At 44.3% G+C, this 21,350-nt stretch overlaps 1 protein-coding gene across 4 annotated transcripts in view; it reads left to right on the top strand.

The window, feature by feature from the left end:
* Window positions 1-21,350, top strand: part of LOC127580744 (transcriptional enhancer factor TEF-5-like) — a 248,985-nt gene that overhangs the window by 75,574 nt on the left and 152,061 nt on the right. For all 4 annotated transcript variants that reach the window (XM_052034554.1, XM_052034555.1, XM_052034553.1 and 1 more), the window contains exon 3: window positions 12,573-12,825. In XM_052034554.1, coding sequence (XP_051890514.1) covers window positions 12,819-12,825 — 7 coding nt within the window. In that variant the 5' untranslated portion in view covers window positions 12,573-12,818. The remainder of the gene's footprint in view (window positions 1-12,572; window positions 12,826-21,350) is intronic.

Raw genomic sequence — 21,350 nt, 5'->3', positions numbered from 1 at the left:
AAGCCAGGTTCAAGAGAGACTGCAAGTCTTGGAGGGTTAGTCAAGGTTCATTGTTTTTTAATGAAATTTGCATAGAGTGACGCTGAGGCCTTAATTTTGTCCGCATTTCCAGCATGTCAGCTTAGAGGGGAGAAGGGCAAAGTTGTGTCTCTGTTGACTGTGAGGTTGGAGCATGAGAGATTCGTGGAAGTTTGATGGTTGGATGGAGATTGTGACCCTCTGCTTACCCTTTTCCATCCCAGTGGGCCTTCCAGTCACCTGACTGAGCCATCTTCCCACTCTGGGGCCACACTTGGTGAGAGCTGCTTAGTACTAGTAAGCAAGTAGACAATTTGCACCATGGTTGCACCACTAGACTTGTTGGGTGCCTGCCATCTATGCTGTATTGGTTTATTATTGTCACTGTACCTCCGTATAATGAAAAACTTGTCTTGCACACAGTTCGTACAGATCAATTCATTACACAGTGCATTGAGGTGGTACAGGGTAAAACAATAACAGAATACAGAGTAAAGTGTCACAGCTACAGGGAAGTGCATTGCAGGTAGACGATAAGGTGCAAGGTCATCACAAGTAGATTGTGAGGTCAAGAGTCCATCTCATCGTATAAGGGAACCAATCAATAGTCTTATCACTGTAGGATAGAAGCTTTCCTGGTGGTACGTGCCCTCAGGCTCCTGTATCTCTGCCTGATGGGAGAGGAGAGAAGGGAGAATGACCCAGGTGGGTAGGGCCTTTGATTATGCTGGCTGCTTCACCAAGGCAGCAGGAGTATAGCCAGAGTCCGTGGAGAAGAGGCTGGTTTTCGTGATGCACTGGGCTGCATCCACAACTCTGGTTTCTTGCGGTCCTGGGCAGAGCAGTTGCCGTACCGAGTCATGATGCATCCAGATAGGATGCTTTCTTTGGTGCATGTACTCAGAACACTCGAGCACCAGCAAAATATCTGAGCCATAGGTTATAAAATCCAAGAGAAGCATAACTGCTAAACTTCACCTCCCACCACCTGCCGGATAATCTGGTCAAGAATATTATTACTTTTGAAGCTGCTGATCAGCTAAGTCAAATATTTGTAGCCCTCAACACCTCTTGGGCACTGTGTTTCTTAGCTTCATTTCCTCAGCCAAAGTGAATCATCTGGAATACTGTGTGCAGTTTTGGGCCCCTTATCTTAGGAAGGATATGCTGATGTTGGAGAGGGTTCAGAGAAGATTTACGAGGATGATTCCCAGAATGAAAGGGCTTACACACGATGAGCGATTGTCGGCTCTTGGACGGTACTCATTGGAGTACTGAAGAATGAGAGGGGACCTCATAGAAACATTTCAAATGTTGAAAGTACTGGACAGAGTAGATGTGGCAAAGTTGTTTCCCTTGGTGGGTGAGTCCAGGACTAGAGGGCACAGTCTTAGAATTAGAGGGTACCCATTTAGAACAGAATTGAGAAGAAATTTCTTTAGCCAGAGGGTCGTGGATATATGGAATTCGTTGCCACATACAGCTATGGAGGCCCGATCATTGGGGGTGTTTAAGGAGGAGATTGATAGGTACCTAATTAGTCAGGATATCAAAGGATATGGGGAAAAGGCTGGAAATTGGGGCTAGATTGGAATAGTTTAGCTCATGGTGAGGTAGCGGAGCAGACTCGATTAGTCGAATGGCCTACTTCTGCTCCTTTGTCTTGTGATCTTGTGAAGCTGTCCATGTGAAGAAAGTGTTGGGAAAATTAGAAGTTCCTTTTTCTTTGGAGGGATAACATTTCTTTGAAGAGGGGATTGTTCTCGGGAGAGAAAAATGGCTATGTTACAATTTCAATTTACAGAAGCCTTGCTGATGCAGAGAACTTGAAGTCCAGCTTGTCCTTTGAGATATCTCACAGGGGTTTGTAATGATTTTCTCAGTGAAATTAAAAATGCAGTTTTCACATTTCACCCATATGGGATATGGAGCTTAGGACACCTTACACTCGTTCTGCAGGCAAGCTTGTAATCCTTTACAAATTTAAAACTGATGTCAATGAATGTATTAAGTGGAACTTTTTACTGGGGAAATCTAACTTATTACCTGTCTCTGTGCTGATGTCTGGCACCCCTCAAATGATTTTTTGTTTAAATACTAAGGAAGGCGGAATTATTTTTTTCAAATTTTATTTACAGTGTGGTAACAGGCTCTTCCGGCCCAACGAGTCTGCACCGCCCATTTGAAACCCCAAATTAACCTACCCGTACGTCTTTAGAATGTGGGAGGAAACCGGAGCACCTGGTGGAAACCCACACAGACACGGGAGAATGTACAAACTCCTTACAGGCAGCGACGGGAATCGAACCCTGATCGCCGGCGCTGTAATAGCGACGTGATAACCGCAACGCTACCGTGCCGCCCGCAACGCTACCGTATCTCAGAATACACTTGATTAAATCTGTTAAATCACGTAACACTGAAAGAACTGGCCTGCTGTCATGCGCTCTGTCTTCTCAGTTTATGAGAGGTGAAACTAAGCAGATTATCGCTTTGCATCCAACTTCATTTTGCCAAATGTTTGTTAGGTTCATAAAATGTGCTGACAACATGGCTATCTATTTCAGTTCACAAAGGGAATACTATTAATACATCCTGTGGTTTTACTGCTTTGTAGAACAGGCACAGTACTGAATGTGAAATGCCCAAGTGCTCTTACCCGGGGATGTGATTATGATAACTGAATATCTATTACTTTTCAGTATGTCTCTCATATGTACCCCCTTAACTCAATAACACCCTAATTTGCTTCTCATTTCTGCAGTTATATTGAAGCATGTACAACTTCACAGGCCCTGTGGTTGAGATCTGATTCACATTCATGATTATACAGTGAATGTTTTAGTCCAAAGATCCTACTTGCACACCATGTGGTCAGTTATGGGTGCACAGGTGACTAGATTTGCTAATACAGTGGCATTACCTTCTTGCTGCTCCATTAGACTGGTTCGCACCTGGTGCTGTGTTGTGCCTTTGATGGAAAGGTGGTGGTGTAGTGGTTAAATTATTAGACTGCTGATCCAGAGAATGCTGAAGACACTCAGCAGGCCAGGCAGCATCGATGGAAAGATAATCAAAGTTAACTTCTTTGTGTTGAAGACTTTGTTCTGATGAACGATCATCAAACTGAAACATTTAGCTCGAATTTTCTTTCAACTGACCTACTGAGAGTTTTCAGCATTTTCTGGTTTCGTTTCAGATTTCCAGCATCTGCACTGTTTAATTTTTGGCTAGTGCTAATCCGGAGGCCTGGACTAACAACAGAGACTTTGGTTCAAATCCCAGCATGGAAGTTGTGGGTTTTAAAGTTTGGTTGATAATCTGGAATTTGGAAAAAATAGTTTTTGGTAATGATGACCATGAACCACCAAGTTGTGTAAAAGAACATCTGGTTCACTATCCTTTGGAGAGCAAATCTGCCAACCTTACCTGCACTGTTTGTGACCACAGTCTTGCAGAGCTCTGAAATGGCCCAGCAGGTGAGGGGCAATTAGGGATGGGCAATAAATGCTGGCTTTGCAGCATTGGTTGTGTCCTGAAAAAAAATAAATAAGTAAAATGGAGGTAAATAATGGTTTAAGATATGGCAGAGTTTAAAAACTCTACTTCCTCAGAAGGCTAAAGAAATTCAGCATGTTCTGATGATCCTCACCAATTTTTACAGATGTACCGTAGAAAGCCTCCTATCCAGATGCATCACAGCTTGGTATGGCAACTGCTCTGCCCAAGACCGTAAGAAATTGCGGAGTTGTGGACACAGCTCAGTCCATCACGAAAACCAGCCTCCCCTCCATTGACTTCCTGCTGCCTTGGAGAAACAGCCAATATAATTAAAAAAAAACTCCCACCCCAGTCATTCTCTCTTCTCTCCCCTTCCATGGGGTAGAAGATATAAAAGCTTGAAAATTCATTCTACCAGGCTCAAGGACAGCTTCTATCCCCCTGTTATGAGACTCTTGAACAGAACTCTTGTACGATTAAGATGAACTCTTGATCTCGCAATCTACCTCATCATGGCCTTTGCATCTTACCTGCCTACCTGTACTGCATTTTTTCTGTAAGTTAACACTATATTCTCATTGTAGAACATAGAAGACTACAGGCCCTTCGGCCCACAATGTTGTGCCGACATTTTATCCTGCTCTAAGATCTATCTAACCTTTCCCTCCCACATAGCCCCCTATTTTTCTATCCTTCATGTGTCTAAGAGTCTCTTAAATGTCCCTAATGATCTGCCCCCACAACCTCTGCTGGCAGTGCGTTCCACGCACCCACCACTCTCTGTGGGGGGAGAAAAAACTTACCCCTGACATCCCCCTTATACCTTCCTCCAATCACTTTAAAATTATGTCCCCTCGTGTTAGCCATTGTCGCCCTGGGAAAAAGTCTCTCACTGTCCACTTGATCTATGCCTCTTATCATCTTGTACACCTCTATCAAGTCACTTCTCATCCTCCTCCTCTCCAAAGAGAAAAGCCCTAGCTCACTCAACCTATCCTCATAAGACATGCTCTCCAATCCAGGGAACATCCTGGTAAATCTCCTCTGCACCCTCTCTAAAGCTTCCACATCCTGAAAACTGTTATAGTTTATCCTTTTGTACTACCTTGATGTACTTGAGTTTGGAATGATCTGTCTGGATGGCACGCAAAACAAAGCTTTTCACAGTATCTCTGTACATGTGACAATAATAAACCAATTACCAAAATGCTAAATCTCTGCTAATGTCGAGTCATAGAGACAGCATAGATAGAGGTGCTTCGGCCCACTGACTCTATGCTGACCACCACGCCTTCTATAACCCATTTTATTCTCCCCACATCCCCCTCCTCTCTCCCAAGGTGTTACCAATCTTCTACAAACTAGGGTCAATTCGCAATGGCCAGTTAACCTACCGATATGTGGGAGGAAACTGGAGCATCTGCTATGGGGGGGGGTGGGGGGAGTCATTCAGTCACAGGGAGAACGTGCAAACTCCGCACTGACAACAGCAGAGGTCCGGATTGAACCCGGGTCACTGGAGCTGTGAGGCAGCTGCTCTACTAGCTGTGCCACTGCAGCCTCCCAGATATCTGTGTGAGGCTGTGATTATGTTGAGTGAAAGAATATAGCAACCATGTGAGGAGAATGCCAAGGCCATGCAGGCTTGAGATTAGGCTGCTGTTTGTTATCTATTTGCAGAAACTGAGATGGGTACAATATTTGTTTGGGTGGGGGGTGGGGAAATGGGATTATATTTATAAACCATTAGGTCACTCCCAACCAATCGGGAATGGCGTCCAAGTTCACAAGCTGACATTTTATAAATGGATGACTATTTTGGCAGTCGACACCTTCAAATATACACATGCTACATTCCCAATGAACGCGTGGAGCCTGACCCCAACACTGCAATTGGTGACCCCTGGGAAGATTCCATGTCCTGTGGCTCCATAGGGGTGAAACAGGGAGACAGTTTAACTTCTATTTTTTTAAATTTCTCGGTTTAGATTCTCCTTTGCCTTTGAATAGATTTACAAGTTTGATATTCACCCTCGACCTAGCCCCAACCTATTTAATAATTTGTCTTTTGAGGTAATCCTATAGGAGGTTCTTGGTTTGTCCAATCTTTGGACCTGCCTTGCACTTCAGTGTACACCCCCTCCCTTTTGGAGCACAGATGAGAGAGAGCTTCAAGTGGAGAGCCATGGACCTGGAGAGAAGTCATCAACTGAAGGGCTCATTCAGCTCTGCAAAGGTGTGGTCTGGGCAGGAGAGGGATGCATGGATTGAGATGTAACTTGGATGTGTGCAGATAGACTAAAAGTGAATCATGTGGTCTGGAGCCATCAAAATGCCTTGAGCAGTAAGCAGTTCTTGGACAGACTGTATTAGTACAGGGGGGTCTAAACAAAGGAAAGGGACCCACTTTGTTTCAAAGGAAACTGTTGCTTCAATTGCAACTATTGCATATCTATGTAATTATTTTCACCTATTAGTTTTATTATATGCCAGTATCTTAACTAGTTGTGCTTATCATAGTTTGCAGTATTGTGTTGAGATTCCAAATAAGAGGGTGAGAAAGAATTTATTCTTGATTTTTGGAGTTTTGACTGGGCGTGCTAATCCCGGTGACAGAGTGGGTTCAATTTGATAGTTAAAATAGTTTTTTTTTTGTTTTTGTTCTCATCAAGATGTTAGTGCTGCAAGTTGGCCTTTTCTTGACAGCATCAAGGCAATCCCAGGTCAGGTATAATGCAGCCACCTCCAACCTGCGCAGGAATCTGCTAAGTGGACACTGCACTGATTTATCTTCCCCTCCCCCCCACCCCCCACCATGGGGCTGTCCTTTAGGCAAATTAGTAGGGGGATGGCTTTCCGTTCTGGGCCCAGATCCAGTTGTGACCATGTTGAATCTGCCTGAGGTGCAAGTCTGTGAGAAACCAGAACCTTCACCCTGTTGGTCCTGGTTGAATATGATCCCTGGTTTTGTGTCCTTCAGTGATGTGACTTCATGAAATGTGCAGTCATTACATAATCACTTAATTTAGAATATAATGGGAAATGTACCATGGATGTCACCGTATTATCTTGTTTATTGTGTGGATATGAGTGGAGTTGCCAGGACCAGCACTTTTTAATAACAATCATTAATTGTTGCTGTAAGGGTGTTGGTGAGCCTGTGCTGTGAGCTGCTGCAGTTTTCTGAGTAAAGGTCCCCTGCACTGTCATGGAGAGATACAGCAGGGAAACAGGCCCTTTATCACATCGAGTCCACACTAACCTTCAAGCACCCTTTAACACTAATCCTACACTAATCCCATTTTTTTTATTCTCTGCACATTCTCAACTCTCCCCACTCCCCCTCACTCCCGCCGAACCAGATTCCACCACTCACCAGCGCAGGAAGGGTAACTTACACTGGCCAATTAACTTCTCAACCCAAACGCCTTTGGGAAGTGGAAGGAAACCAGAGCACACGGAGGGAAATCCACACAGTCACAGGGAGAAGGTGCAAACTCGTCGCAGATACCACAAAGAGGAGTCAAATGGATTTTAAGAAGTTTGCTTTGATCTGCCGGTTGTGGGATTATTCAGCATTTGTGTAGATTCTTTCCTCTGTTGTTGACCGTGCCTTTAATGCTGTTGGGTCCTCAGCCCTGCTTTTGCACTGTGTCAGTTTTTGTTGAACAACTCTCCTAAAGAACCTGGGGACATTTTGGTATGTCAGGGAGGCTGTGTAAATGTAGACCTTGGATGGGAATTGTTAGGAGATTGGTTGATCGTCAAGGTACTGGGCCAAGCTCTCAGCCCTTCCTGCTTGTTCTAGTGCAGACAACCATGTCGTCTTGTCCTTCTCCATCTGAAGGCTTTGTAGTCTGTCAAACCTGTCTTAACATTTTGTTTTAGTTTGCTAAAATAACCTGGAATTATCAGGGTTGAGCTGTGTGTTTGTCTAATCACCACTGCAACGTAGGCAAACGTGGCAGCCAACTTGTGCATGGCAGCTGAGCAAAGCAAGCAGTTAATTTGTTCTGGCTGTCTGCAGATGAGGCTTGAGTAAGGGACCACCGTTGACATTTGATGTTCTGCGCTGCCAGGTCACACTGTGGGTAGGATCATTACCTCTTGAACCAGTAGGGAGGATTGTGCTGCAGCGGAGCACTCATTATACATGCTGAAAGAACTCCCACCTTCAGAATTGTTGACTAAAGTTGCTTTAAGTTTTACCTGCTCTTGGTTCAGAGGCCGGGAGCTATTGTGGTCATTAACCGGTGCTGCCCGCTTTCTGGTTCTGGTCGGCAGCACCACTCTGTAGGGAAGCCCGTCGTGTGTGACTTGTTCACTTTCAGTGCACATGTTGACGTTCGGTGGCTGATTTATGGTCACCTCGTATCTCTTTTACCTTGGTCACCTTTCAGTTGACTTGGTTAAACGTGATGGTGTAGTGCCGGCCAGCGTGAAAGGAGCCTGGCAAACAGGCAGCTTTGGGACTGCGTGTACAGCCAGTGGCCATTAACGCCGTTTGCAGAAGCGGGTTTTCCTTCACTCTTGCTTGAAGTGGTTGCAACGGGCAAGAATCAGGCTGTCCCAAAAAACTTCACAGCCAATCCAAAGCACTTCATTGCCAATGACCTACTTTTTTGGTATGTAGTCCACTTTAGTAATGTGGAGGACTCATTTTCAAGTTGAGTAATTCGAACTCTTGCATCTGCCAAAGTGGACTATGTCTGAATTGGGATTTGGACCCATTGCTCTCCTGCCTCCCAAGTCGGAAGGTTATGGCTGATACTTGATGCCGATGTTTCGTATATAATCCCTTTAGATAGCAAGAGGTCTTGCCTGGACTGGTTACTGTCAGCATCACTGGATTAATGACACAAAACAACTTGCCAGTGTGTTATATTTAAAGTGCTTCTTCCTGTCTAGTGTACTGCATTCAATGCACACAATATGGCCTCCTTTACATTGAAGAAATCAAACACAGATGCTGTGCAGAACACCTTTCAGTCCTCAGAGATGACCCCGAGCTACCAGTCTCTTGTCTCTTTAATTCTCTGTCCCGTCTTCAGTCTCCCACACCGTTCCAATGACGCCTAATGCAATCAGAGGAAGTTCACCTCTCTCCACAGATATGACTGTACCTTTCTGTTTGTTTGTTTCTTTTCTGTCATCACCTGAACATTTTTTTAAAGTAATTGTTACCATAACAACTTGGACTTGCCCTCTATCACAGATGTTCCTCTTCTCTCCACCCCTCCCACTCTCTGCAACTTAAAACACTCTTCCCTTCTTACTTTGACTCAAAGTGTTGGCTCTTGTTTCACTCTCCACAGATGCTGCCTGACCTGCTGAGAGCTTGCAACATCTTCTGTTTTTGTTAGCTGTACCATGGCTCTGTGGGGCCGACCAAGTTTCTGATCCGGGAACCTTGTAACTACTCAAGGTGGTTAAACGCCCAATTGCAAACCAGTTTGAGGCCAATCACTTTCAGACTTTAGCAAGGCAAACAAAGAAAACAACAGAGACAAGACCCTTTCAATTTAAAGGAGTTTATTTATCCTCTGTTTTCGATTAATCCCTTTTCGTTTTAGGTCCAGGACTCTTCATGAGAACTGTTCTGGTGAAGAGTCCTTGATCTGAAATGTTAAATGTTTCTCGTCCCACAAATGCTGCCTGACCTGATGAGTGTTTCCAGCATTTTGTGTTTTCAATTCCCATTTCCAGCATGAAAGGGAAATCATGTCTGGCTGCTCTATCGAATGTATAGGATGTATCTGGTAGACTCAGGAGCAAAAAAAAGACAGCTGAGAAAATCAGCAGGTCAGGCAGCATCTGTGAAAGGAAATGGATAGTCGATGTTTTGGATTGAGTCCCATTGAAGGGTCTCGACCCAAAACATTGACTATTTCCCTCCACAGAGGCTGCCTGACCCGCTGAGTTCCTCTAGCAGTTTGTTTTTAACTCATAGCCAACCCGTCCTTGCCCTCCACTTAATTGGCCCAAGTGTGTAGGTGATTGGTAGAATCTGAATGGGGTTGGGGGGTGGAGGGTAGGGGGGTGCGCGGGAGATATTTAATGATGGGAATGTGTGAGTCCAGATGAAGGCTCTCAATCCGAAATGCTGACTGTTGATTTCCCTCCACAGATGCTGCCTGACTTGCTGAGTTCTGCTTACAGTTTGTTTTTTTGCTCCAGATTCCAGCATCTGGAGTCTCGTGTCTCTAGAAGGTACAGGAGATTGGTGAAAAAAATTAGAGCAGATAGAATGGAGGGTAATAGACTAATGCATCTAGCAGGGGAAGATGAGGGGAACCAGTGGATATTTAGTTTTGCAGAAGGCTTTTGATAATATTTCTTACAGGAGCCTAATAGAAAAAACTTAAGAGCAGATAGGTTTGGGGTAATGTGGATTGATAGTTGAATAACAAATAGAGCAAGTAGATTTGGAATAAATGGGTGTCTGTCAGGTTGTGAGTAGCAGAGCACTGCAGGCTTTTGTGCTTAGGCCCAGCTATTCAATCTACATCAGTGATTTAGCGGAGGGGACCAAGTGTAATATTTCCAGTTTTGTTGATGGCATGAAACTTAATGAGAATGTGTGTAGAGATGAGGATGTGGAGAGGCTTCAAGAGGATGGAGACAAGTTGAGACCAGTTTCCACGATCATCAACTTCTCCCATAGTTTTTTCCTCCAAATACTGTATTTCCTTATTTGCACTGAACCCTCGACACTGCAGTATTTCTTGAAGGACTTTTGTGTGTCTGTCTTCACAGAAGAAGACGTGTATTTGTTTAATTCTCTGCCATTTCCTTATTCCATATTATAAATTCTTCTGTCTCTGTCTGTAAGGGGCCCTAATTTGCCTCTCGGCTGGTCTTTTTCTTGTTAGGTACCCAGAAGTTCTTACTGTTCTTTTGATGTTTTCCACTAGATACTCTCACTAGTCAATTTTACCTACATTTATCAATTTCTTGGTCATCCTTTACTGAATTTGAAGAGACTTCCAATCCCCAGACTTGCTGCTTTCTTTCTGGTAACCTTTTCCTTAAAGTTAATAATATTCACGTGCAAAGAACAATTGGATCACTTTTCCTGTTGCTTTTGGGCCCTTAAGGAATGTATACTTACTGCAAGTCACATGGTATTTCTTTAAATGTTAACCATTGCCTGTCCACTGTTGTACTCTTCAATGTAGCTTCCCAATCTCCACCAGCCAACCTGCCCATCATATCTTCACTGTTTCCCTTGTTTAGATTTGGGACTCTGGTTTCAGACTGAGTTGCATCACTTTTCAGCTTATTGTAAAATTCTATGGTATTAATGGTTATTCTCTCCTGGGGACCCCTCATCAACAATATTGTTAATTAACCAGAAAGGTTGGCATGGATGTTCTGTACGACTTTACGACTTTATCACCTCCTGTCACTGCACAATGCTAGGACGAGACTAACCTGTTCCATAATGATCTAGAAATCCATCTCTTGTACACATTCCAGGAATTCACCTTCTATATTCTCCTGTATTTTTTTCTGTTAACTTACAACATAGAAGGAAGCTAATCGACCCATCAAGTCCATCCCAGTTTCCAAAGCAGTCCCATCTATCCCACTCTCCTACCCACTTCCCTGCAAGCTGTTCTCTCACACGTGCATATTAACAGTCCCCAGACTCTACCACCTAAGGACAATTTACGGTGACCAATTAACCTACCACCAACCAGCAAGTCTTTGGGATGTGGGAGGAAACCAGAGCACCCAGGGGTGTGTTGGGGGGGGGGGGGGGGGGGGGGGGGGTTGCGGGAGATTCCCGTGCTGCCGCAGGGAGAACATGCAAACTCTACACAGACACCACCAGAGTATAGGGTCAAACCTGGCCTGCTCAATCTGTGAGGCAGCTGCACTCCCTGCAATGTCACTGTGCTGCTCTACTAGTTTGGTTTAGCCTGTCTACCTATATATTACATTCCCCCATGATTACTAAATTACCCCGGTTACATGCACCTCTAATTTCCTCATTTATAATATGTCCAACATCACCACAACTATTCTGGGACCCATAAACAACTCCCACCAATGTTTTCTGCTCCCTGCTGATTCATAGTTCCACTCAGACTGATTCTAATTCCATACCACAATCTGCCAAGCCAAGACCCCATCTAACTACTGTACTTGTGTCATTCCTTAAGAGCACAGAGCACAGGATCAGCAGTTAGTCATTCAGCCCTTTTGAGCCTGCTTCATTCATTATGATCATGGCAATTCGAATGCACAGGAACGCAAGAAGCTGCAGAGGAGTGGTTTAAAATTATGAGAGGCATAGATAGGTTAGATGGTCAGAATCTTTTACCCAGGGTAGAAATGTGAAATACTGGAGGACATGAACTTAAGGGGTGAGGGAGAAAGTCCCAGGAGATGTGTGGGGTAAGTTTTTTTTACACGGGGAGCGGTAGGTGGGAGTGGAAGCAGATACAATTGTGACGTTTAAGAGGCTGTTAGATAGACACATGGATATTGGTATTGGTTTATTATTGTCACTTGTACCGAGGTACAGTGAAAACTGCTGTTACAGCTACAGAGAGAGTGCATTGCAAGTAGACAATAAGGTGCAAGGTCATAACAGGTAGATTTGTGAGGTTAAGAGTCCATCTCATTGTATAAGGTGAACTGTTCAGTAGTCTTATAACAGGCAGGATAGGAGCTGTCCTTGAGCCTGGTGGTACATGCTTTCAGGTTTCGTATCTTCTGCCTGATGGGAGAGGGGAGAAGAGAAGACAATGACCCAGGTGGATGTGGTCTTTGATTATGCTGGCTGCTTCACCAAGGACCGAGAGGTATAGACAGAGTCCATGGAGGGGAGGCTGCTTTCCGTGAAGGGGGTATGCAGGGTATGGAGGGCTATAGATCATGTGCAGGCAGAATGGATTTCGTTTCATTTGGCATCATTTTTGGCACAGACTTCGTTGACCAAAGGGCCTGTTCCTGTTCTACGTGACCATTTCTGGATCACCCGCAGCAGCTGAGGGTACCTTCCTGGCATTTGCACTAACCTTGCATCCTCGCTGTCTTCACAGGTTTCTCTTCAGTGATTGACGGCTCTCCTCAGAGCCCCGCCAGCTGCCACAATTGCGTCCAACGACTGGAACGGGAGCGGGAGCCCCGGAGATGGGAGGGAGGACGGGGCAGAGGCTTTGGAAAAATCGTTGGATAATGACGCTGAGGGAGTATGGAGTCCTGATATTGAGCAGAGCTTCCAGGAGGCCCTGGCCATATATCCACCATGTGGTCGACGGAAGATTATCCTGTCTGACGAGGGCAAGATGTACGGTAGGTGCCTGTGTGACAACAGGGGTCTCCCGTGGCTGTAGTAACTCTGGGTTAGCGAAGAACCAGTAATTTCTATTCTTTTCTATGCTAGCCTTGAACAAAACATGGGTATACCATAACTAACTTTGAACCATTGTCCTTGTCTCTACAAAAGCTCCAGTCAATGGATTTGATTCAGACCCTGCAATAATGTAAGAAAATTACTGGGGCTCGAAGGAGTGGAGCAAATTCTGGATTCACCACCCATCTCCCTCCTGCTCCAAAGCCTTTCCCTCAGCACTGGGCTAGCCCAGGTGATAGAAGTTCATGGAGCAGGCTTCCTTTAAAACAGTGGATAACTAGGTTCTGTCCCACTTGGAGCCAGTGTGCTGAAAGATGGCAGTCAGCTGGCAGGAAATGTTTCGAGATGTGGTCACTGGTGGATGCCATATGCTCCCTCTCCAGACCCATCCATATGGGAGCAAGACAGCAGACACCAGAGTAAACCACCTGCCCATTCCACACCCACAACCCAAGGTTACAGCCTCCTGGACCTTTGGATGGCCATTCTCCATTCTGCCCCAGGTCTATGACTTGTCCCCCTCCTCCTGCATCTAATGGCCATGAAGCCTGTATCTTTCAAAGCAGTCCCCTTAACTAATGGAAGAGGCAGCTAGTCCTCACACAAAACGTATCTTCCAAATGTTGATATGAAGGCAGCAAAAGTTACAAAAGGCCTGACAGTCCATGAAATAGCTTGACCCTGACAAGTTTTGGCAACTTTAATTGGCTTTGCATTTCAAGTGCTTGATTTTGGTTGAGAGGGGCCCAGCAGTGAGATGGGTGTATGGAACTGGCCTTCACTACCAGGTGAAGTTCAGGATAGATAAAGTGCTATACTCTCGCAGACTGGTTTGGGAATTGTTCCGAATACCTGAAATGCTTTGGGCCTTCCTTCAGTTGGAGATGACACTGATGTGAGACTTAATGGTTGTCGTATGTGTAATCTGGGCCACGAGGGTTAGGTATTGGCAGAAGGTGATTGAACCAGAGTAAGGTTGTTGCTCTTCTGATACTAGATGGATTGTTTTGTTTTCATTTAGACTCGAGCACTGTGTTTTAATTCCTTTTGCATTCTGAGTTTATTGCGGGAGCTTTGATGTAAATGTATAGGAACTTGAACCATTTAACTTTCGTCTGTGTTAGAGCTTCCCTCCTCTTTTCACGTCTGTCATGTCTATCTCCTTCAGAAATCACATGGATTTCATTCAAGAATCTTGTCATTTGTGCAGCCCCTGGACACCAGAAAAATCAAATTTTTGGGATGTTATTGGGAATTGCTGCCACAACCCGTTGGTTATTGGCTAAGTGGTATCCCTGCTCAGGAATGCTGCAAGGCCAGCTCTAGTGACGAATTGGATTTAAGATCTAGCTTCTAAAGACGATTGCTGGTTACGAAAGAGGAGAAGGCACTGGGTTCCTTTTTATAAGGAGCACGTGGTCATTTCTTTTAAGGGCTTGAAAGTTTGATCTCAACTGGTTACGTTCTTGGTATCTCTAAGTATGGCCTGAGAATGTTAAACTATAAAGCCTTAAAAGGTATAATGGCAGTGATAATTTATTCCACTTATTGTGAAAGCTCTTCAGTAATTTTGTAATCGATAGATTGTTAAGACACATGGTCATCAATTAATTTGTGGGTAAGATCACTCTGTGGTGTGTTTGGCCTTGTGGCTGTTGTTTTGTCCTTGGTGGTCTCCTTCAAGTTCTCTCGAGTCCCCCCTCGTGTCTTGTATATCTGACATGAGCAATCATCCTGGGCATTGTTCTGCATCTTTCTGTGATGTGTAGGCCCTTCGGCCCAAAGTGACGTACTTGAATTTCTCCCTTGTTCAGTGGTGGTCAGAACCTGAAACAAGCTCTCGAGCCACCGTCACATGGTTGGATTTGTTGGGCATGTGTTCACCAAGGCTTAGTTGTTAGAGACAGAGCATAGAACAGCATAACACAGGAACAGGCCCTTCAGTCCACCACTTCTGTGCCAACCTAAACTAATCCCTTCTGCCTGCATGTGGTTCCTCTCCTCCCCCCCCCCCACCCCCATAGATGCTGCTCAACTCGCTGAGTTCCTCCAGCATATTGTTTGTTACACCTTAAAGCTGTGCCCTCTAGTATTTGACATTTTCACCCCAGTAGGTACGTTAGGTGGCTTCCTTTTGTGCAGCACTCCTTCCCCACTTGCTCTATGTATCCTCTAACCTTGTTTGGGCAGCATCGTAGCAGGAGATGGGAAGTAATTGCTGAGTGAGTTGTTTGAAGTATCACAGTTAGTCGCTGTCCAACTTGCATTGACTGTTCAGGAGCTCTGAAAAACTTGTCCGATTTACCCATTATACCAAAGCCAGGATGTCTTCTGGAACAGTTGGAATATTGAGAGTAATTTTGGGCCCTATATCTAAGGAAGGAGAGGGTCCAAAGAAGGCTCACAAGAATGATCCCAGGAATGAAAGGGTTAACATATGAGGAACATTTGACGTCTCTCTGGGCCTGTTCAGAAGGAGTGGGGGGTGGGGGGAGGGGGGGGGGGAATCTCATTGAAACCTACCGGATAATGAAAGGCCTGAATAGAGTGGACATGGAGAGGATGTTTCTATCAGTAGGAGAGTCTAGGATCCAAGGGCACAGCATCAGAATAAAGGGATGTCCCTTTAAAACTGAGGTGAGGAGGAATTTCTTCAGCAGAGGGGAGTGAATCTGTGGAATTCATTGCCACGAGGGGCTGTGGAGGCCAAGTCATTGGGTGTATTTAAGGCAGAGATTGATAGGTTCTTGATTGGTAAGGGGCTTAAGGGTCCCAGGGAGAAGGCAGGAGAATGGGGTTGAAAAAAAATCAGCTACGATTGAATGGCGGAGCAGACTTGATGGGCTGAATGCACTAATTCTGCTCCTATATCTTATAATCTTGTGTTGTTGAATTTAAGGGAACCGACTGATTGCGTTAGGGATGGTTCAGTCAGTGAGGTGGAGGATTACATTTCTCAGTTGCTTCATTTTGTTGCTTCCTCCCTGTGAGTTGCAGTTCCTTTTGAACTACAGAGAGAAACCATATCATGCCTTGTGAAAATCAAAAAAAACTCTGCAAATCCTGTAGATGCAACGTTTCTGGTCAAACACCCTTTGTCAGATGTCTTGCGCGTTCTCATGTCTTGATTCTTTAGGACACCTTGTAACTAATGGGTGACTTCATGAAATATAAAGAACTTGTGAACAATTGTGTTTCTTCACTGTTGTTTGTTGGTCCAGGTCACTGAGGGGACCCCCTGACATTCTTAGCGAGATAACTTAGCATCAATGTTGTTCAATACCACTGGAACAAACAGTTGAAACCTTAGTTTAATGCTTCATGTAAAACCAAACTATAATGACATACACTGTGATTTGGATGGGGTTAGTGAGTCTGTCATGCAGCAGACCAAAGTTGGGCCATAGGGATGTGAGAGTGAATGAATGTTCTGGAAAAATGTTTGCTATCCTTTCCAGACTACAATTGAATTTCATGGTAGGATGTTTGCCCGGGGACTGTGATGGGTTGACGTGAGTTTTTGAATCCAATTTCCTGCTTAAAAAAAGTGAAGGCGGGTCCAGTTTGTTTTCTGCCTACGTAATAAACTGCTGCTCCTCGGGTGGGGCTGTTCCTCTTTCAAAACTGGAATGAGATTTTGGTCAGCCCTTGTTAGACCTGTTTTCTCTATTGACAAAACACATCAGTTGGAGGTAAGTGGGAGGGAAGACAGTAGAGACAAGATCATCAACCGGCAGATCATTGTTTGCTGGAATGGGAGTGGCTGAGAGTATTGCAGTGAAGCATTATCTCTCAGACTGATTACAATCTCACCCATGTTCCCATCCACAGATTGCCCTTACTATGAATGGCCTGCTCTAAACAGCAATACTAACCTTGCACGCTTGTAGCACCTTTTAACCCAAGCTAGCAAAATATCTCAAAGATCTTCCAGCAGCATGATCAAACAAATGTTGATACTGAGCTGCCTGTGGGGACTTCAGTGTAAATGACCTGAATGATGTAAAAGGTGTCTTAATGACAGAGAGAAGTAGAAAGGTTTAAAGAGAGAATTCAGAACCCTAGGCCTTGGCACCTGAAGCCACAGAAAAGTTCTGGTGCAATTTAACTTCGGAATGCTCAACGGGGCTAGAATTTGTTTTGAAAGTTTGCTTAAATGGGACTGATTATAGCAATAAGGTGGTGTGAAGAATTGAAAAGAAGGGCGAGAGGGACATCAAGGAGTTTACCTTTCACACACACCCCTTCACTCCATGACAACCAATCCAGTTTACTTTTAATCAGTTTGCTAGTGAGAGAGTTAGGAAACAGGCCCTTCAGTCCAACAGGTCCATGCCGACCAAGATTCCCATCTAAGCTCGTCCCTTCTGGCCCACTTCCCTCTAAGCTTTTCCTTTCTTTTTCAATCTTTCTATTAGTTTTCCAATTAGTACAGATTAATATATCGATGTTTGTACATGTAATACAGAGAGATCAGGAGAACAATCATGACATGGATAATCATAAAGTACAATAAAGTATATAAAAAAATCTGTAGATCCAACGATCTGTTAGTAAATGAATATAGTATAAAAGAAAAAGATTTATAAAATATAAAAGAAAGAAAAAAAATCCCCAAAACAGTAAGAAAAATTATAAAAATTATAAACAATATATCAAACCAAACTAAGCTAAAGAAAAAAAATTTAAAAAAAACAAAAAAAAGACTGGGCTAAAATTTCTCAATAGAAACAGAGCAATATTATGTCGTCAACTCTGTTCCTCTAAATTAAAAGGTTATTATAAGGGGATCTATATCATGTGGAAAGAGCTTTTCCTATCCAGGTGTATTAAATGTTGTTATTGTACCTGCCTCAGCCACTTCCTCTGGCAGCTCCTTCCATATACTCACCACCCTCTGGGTGAAAAAGTTGCCCACAGTTTCCGATTAAATCTCTCCCCTCTCACCTTAAACCTATGCCCTTTAGTTCTTGATTCCCAACCCTGGGAAAAAGACTGCATTCACACTATCTATGCCCCTAGCTGACGCTGTAACTTCAACCAATGAGCTGAAGTTTCGAACTGAGTTTATTAACTCCAGAAACAGTCTGTGTAAAGAACAGAGGAGAAACAAACTACAGCAACTTTTCCCAGTAATGGCAAGATAATATCTTCGGCAAAATGCAGTGAGTGGAAGATAGTTACAAACACATTATTGGCATAACATCAATCTGTCACTTACAGCAGTGTTGGTACCAGGTGAAGTTACCCACTCATTTCTGTTCTGACTGACTATGGTGTTGTCACTATATGCAACGTTTTTCTTTGAGTGTTCCCGCTCTTTTCTGATCTACCCGACTTGATTGCATCCCCCTTAGTATCCTTGCCTAACTAGTATATCAGTCCCAAGTGAGAAATTATTGATGAAGACTCCCCTCCCATTCCATCCCCCCTGCCCTATCCACATCTCAACAACTTTTTTTTGGAGCAATGGAAGAAAAAAGTTCCAGATTTTCACTTCCCTTTCCTATGGAGAAGTGCCTCCTGACAGCATTAATATCAACATAAGATGCTAATCACTATTCAAGACGTGACATCCTTAATCAGTGCATAATCTTAGTTTTCATGTCATCCCTTGATGTATTCTTTGTAAGACACTATGGCAAGGACAAAGCATTTTGAAGTAACATAATTTAACTTCCTCAATCCTGAAGTGATAATGGCTTTTGCATTGTCTTCATTTTAATATTTAGAGCCAGAGAATTGCACAGCTTTAATGTTTAGGTTATGCAGTGCTTTTCCAGGGAATAGTGTCTGTGTGCCCACCTGACCAACTCCTTTTATCATCCTGCTGGGGACCTCCCTGTAGGATGTGACGGAATCAGCCACTACCAACACCGTTAGCGTAACACTATTACAGCGCCAGCGAGCTGTGTTCAATCCTGGCTGCTGTCTGCAAGGAGTTTGTACGTTCTCCCCGTGACTGCGTGGGTTTCCTCCGGGTGCTCCGGTTTCCTCCCACGTTCCAAAGACGTACGGGTTAGGAAGCTGTGGGCATGCTACGTTGGTGCTGGAAGCGTGGCGACATTTGCGGGCTGCCCCCAGAACACGCTACACAAAAGATGCATTTCACTGTGTGTTTCAATGTACACGTGACTAATAAAGAAATCTTACAAAGGGGAAGCCTCTTCCCCCGCACCCCCCCCCCCCCCCCATGCACACCAGGGGCTCCCTCGATCAATGTGTGTGCTTGAGCTAAACTGGGCTATAGAATAATCAATAGAATATAGAAGGAAGTCTGCTTATTCCATCTTATTCATAGATTTATCGAGTTATACAGCATGGAAACAGGCCCTTCAGCCCAACGTCCATGCTCACCAAGGTGCCTATCTAAACTAATTCCATTGCCTGTGTTTGGCCCATACTTCTCCAAAGCTTCCCCATATGCTATCGAAAAGAGATCTAATTAATTTCTGATCTCTCACCTTGGAAAGTTTTCATCTTCCAGTATTTATCCAGTTTCTTCTGGTAAGTTGGAATGAAATTTGTTCGAATACTATTGCAGCAGTAAAGAAACTGTAAGATAACTGGCACTGCACTTAGTTGGATTGAACCAGTGGGGCAAAGAATCTTCAGCATGTGAAACAGTGTTGAAGTGATGATTTGTGCAGATCCCTTTGCAGGTTCACATAACTCCTGTGGGGGGGGTGGCTGGCGGTACTCAGACATGCAGAATGTGCAATACCTCGCTGAGAACCTTTTGCGTGGCATGACAGGCACACAACCGCAAAGATAGTACGAAGGTCTTGCCATCTTTGCTTTGTGATCTCCCACCATTGCCGGAGCCCTCAATGCAGCACTTGAGCTAGTGGAACCTCTCTGGGGCTGATTTGTCCTTGAGGTAGTGTGTGGGTAAAGGGGAAGGAAGGCATCATGCACCTCCAATAGCTGTAGACAACTAGGGTTCAGGATCACAGTGGATAGAGCCCACCCAGAATACAGAAGGAGTATTGTGCAGCCTGGCGGTGGCCCAGGTTGGGTTTAACACTGGAGCCAGTGGAGACCCCTCATCGTCTTTGATGCCCACACTGTTTGCAGATTGAGTATTTAGGTAGAAAGTCTTAACAGGGCTATCAATATGTGTTGCACTCTAATTACACCACTCCATACTCCCAGTGCTTCTAGGCCTACACAGGTTTAACACTCCGAGGATTGCATTTTCTGCACACTCTGACTTCCCAACTGGATTCAGCAACTGCGTTTTCAATAAAATTCAATCATGTTGCATTGTGTCATAGGATTCACAAGCCATGCCCTTTTGTTAATCAAGTAGAACTTATCGTACTTGGGTATTCACAGACAGTTTTCTGTACTGTTACCTCATTTTCCTTTCACTACAGCAAAACACAGGAGATTAATTGTAAGGTATCTCCCTATTCCAAACCTCTAAGCAGCTCAGTAACCTGTTTGGTTTGTGTGACTTGGCTTTTCATAGGATAAACTTGTTGGGCCATCAGAGGAAAATCCCAGGGATTTCTGTCCCAGTCCAGATCCCAGTGTTGCACCCTGGAACACGATTGCAGTGACTGTCAAACATTGATTTCTGGACGGCTTGAGCTCCCCACTAATAATACTGCACTATATGTAGCTGGAGTACTGCATCAGGGGAGATGATGCATGCTCGTGACTCTCCAGTACATAACTGGCATACTATAAATAGTCAGAATGCTAAGACATGTGGCATGTCGTTGGAATACAGGATGGGAAGAGACGATGACCATTACCAGCAGAGATTTTATCATTAGAAATGTGAAAAGTTCATTACAGTGTTGCTGCTTATGTTTAATTGGGAGATGTTCTGCACAAGGTAGATATGATCTCCAAAGGGCCAAAACTCGTCTTAAAATTTCTAAAACCTCTCTTCTCCTTGGACCCCAGAACAGCTGTTGTCATTTATCCTCTGGAAGTTTTATTAAGATTAAGGTGCTCTTTTAATCCATGGTGTGGCTCTTGCTTCTCCAGTGAATGCTTCTGGTGAGGGTGACATTGGCTTGCCTTGACCCAGGTCTGTAGATGATCTGCTGTGCATTCGGCAGTAATCCCTCTCACCTGGCTTTGAATGTAGGACTCTCTGCCCAGTTAGTTAAGGTCATTAATTTCTCTTCCTTAAATTGTTTCTTTCCTATCATGGCTGATGTGGAAATAAACTCCAGGAGCTTGTCCCAGTGATCATTCTGCCTAGAATTTGGGTCGGCTATTTGGCAACAGGAGGCATCCTATTACAGGACTGACTTAAAGGAGTATGGTCCACCCTCTGTCGGCAGTTGCGTGCCTGTGTTCTGGGTGGAGGTGTGATAACTGTCTAATTTGCATTATTCCATGTTTCCCTGCTCAGACGTGCTGAGGCCAGTTATACAACACCATAATACCTGCCTCGACTGAATTCACTCACTTCAGGTCACGCAGCCTCTAGAATAGGGCCCAG

Source organism: Pristis pectinata, chromosome 20, assembly GCF_009764475.1.
Source record: "Pristis pectinata isolate sPriPec2 chromosome 20, sPriPec2.1.pri, whole genome shotgun sequence".
NCBI lineage: Eukaryota > Metazoa > Chordata > Chondrichthyes > Rhinopristiformes > Pristidae > Pristis > Pristis pectinata.
The sequence above is the reverse complement of the archived record's forward strand: the minus strand, read 5'-3'. Positions and strand labels throughout refer to the sequence as shown.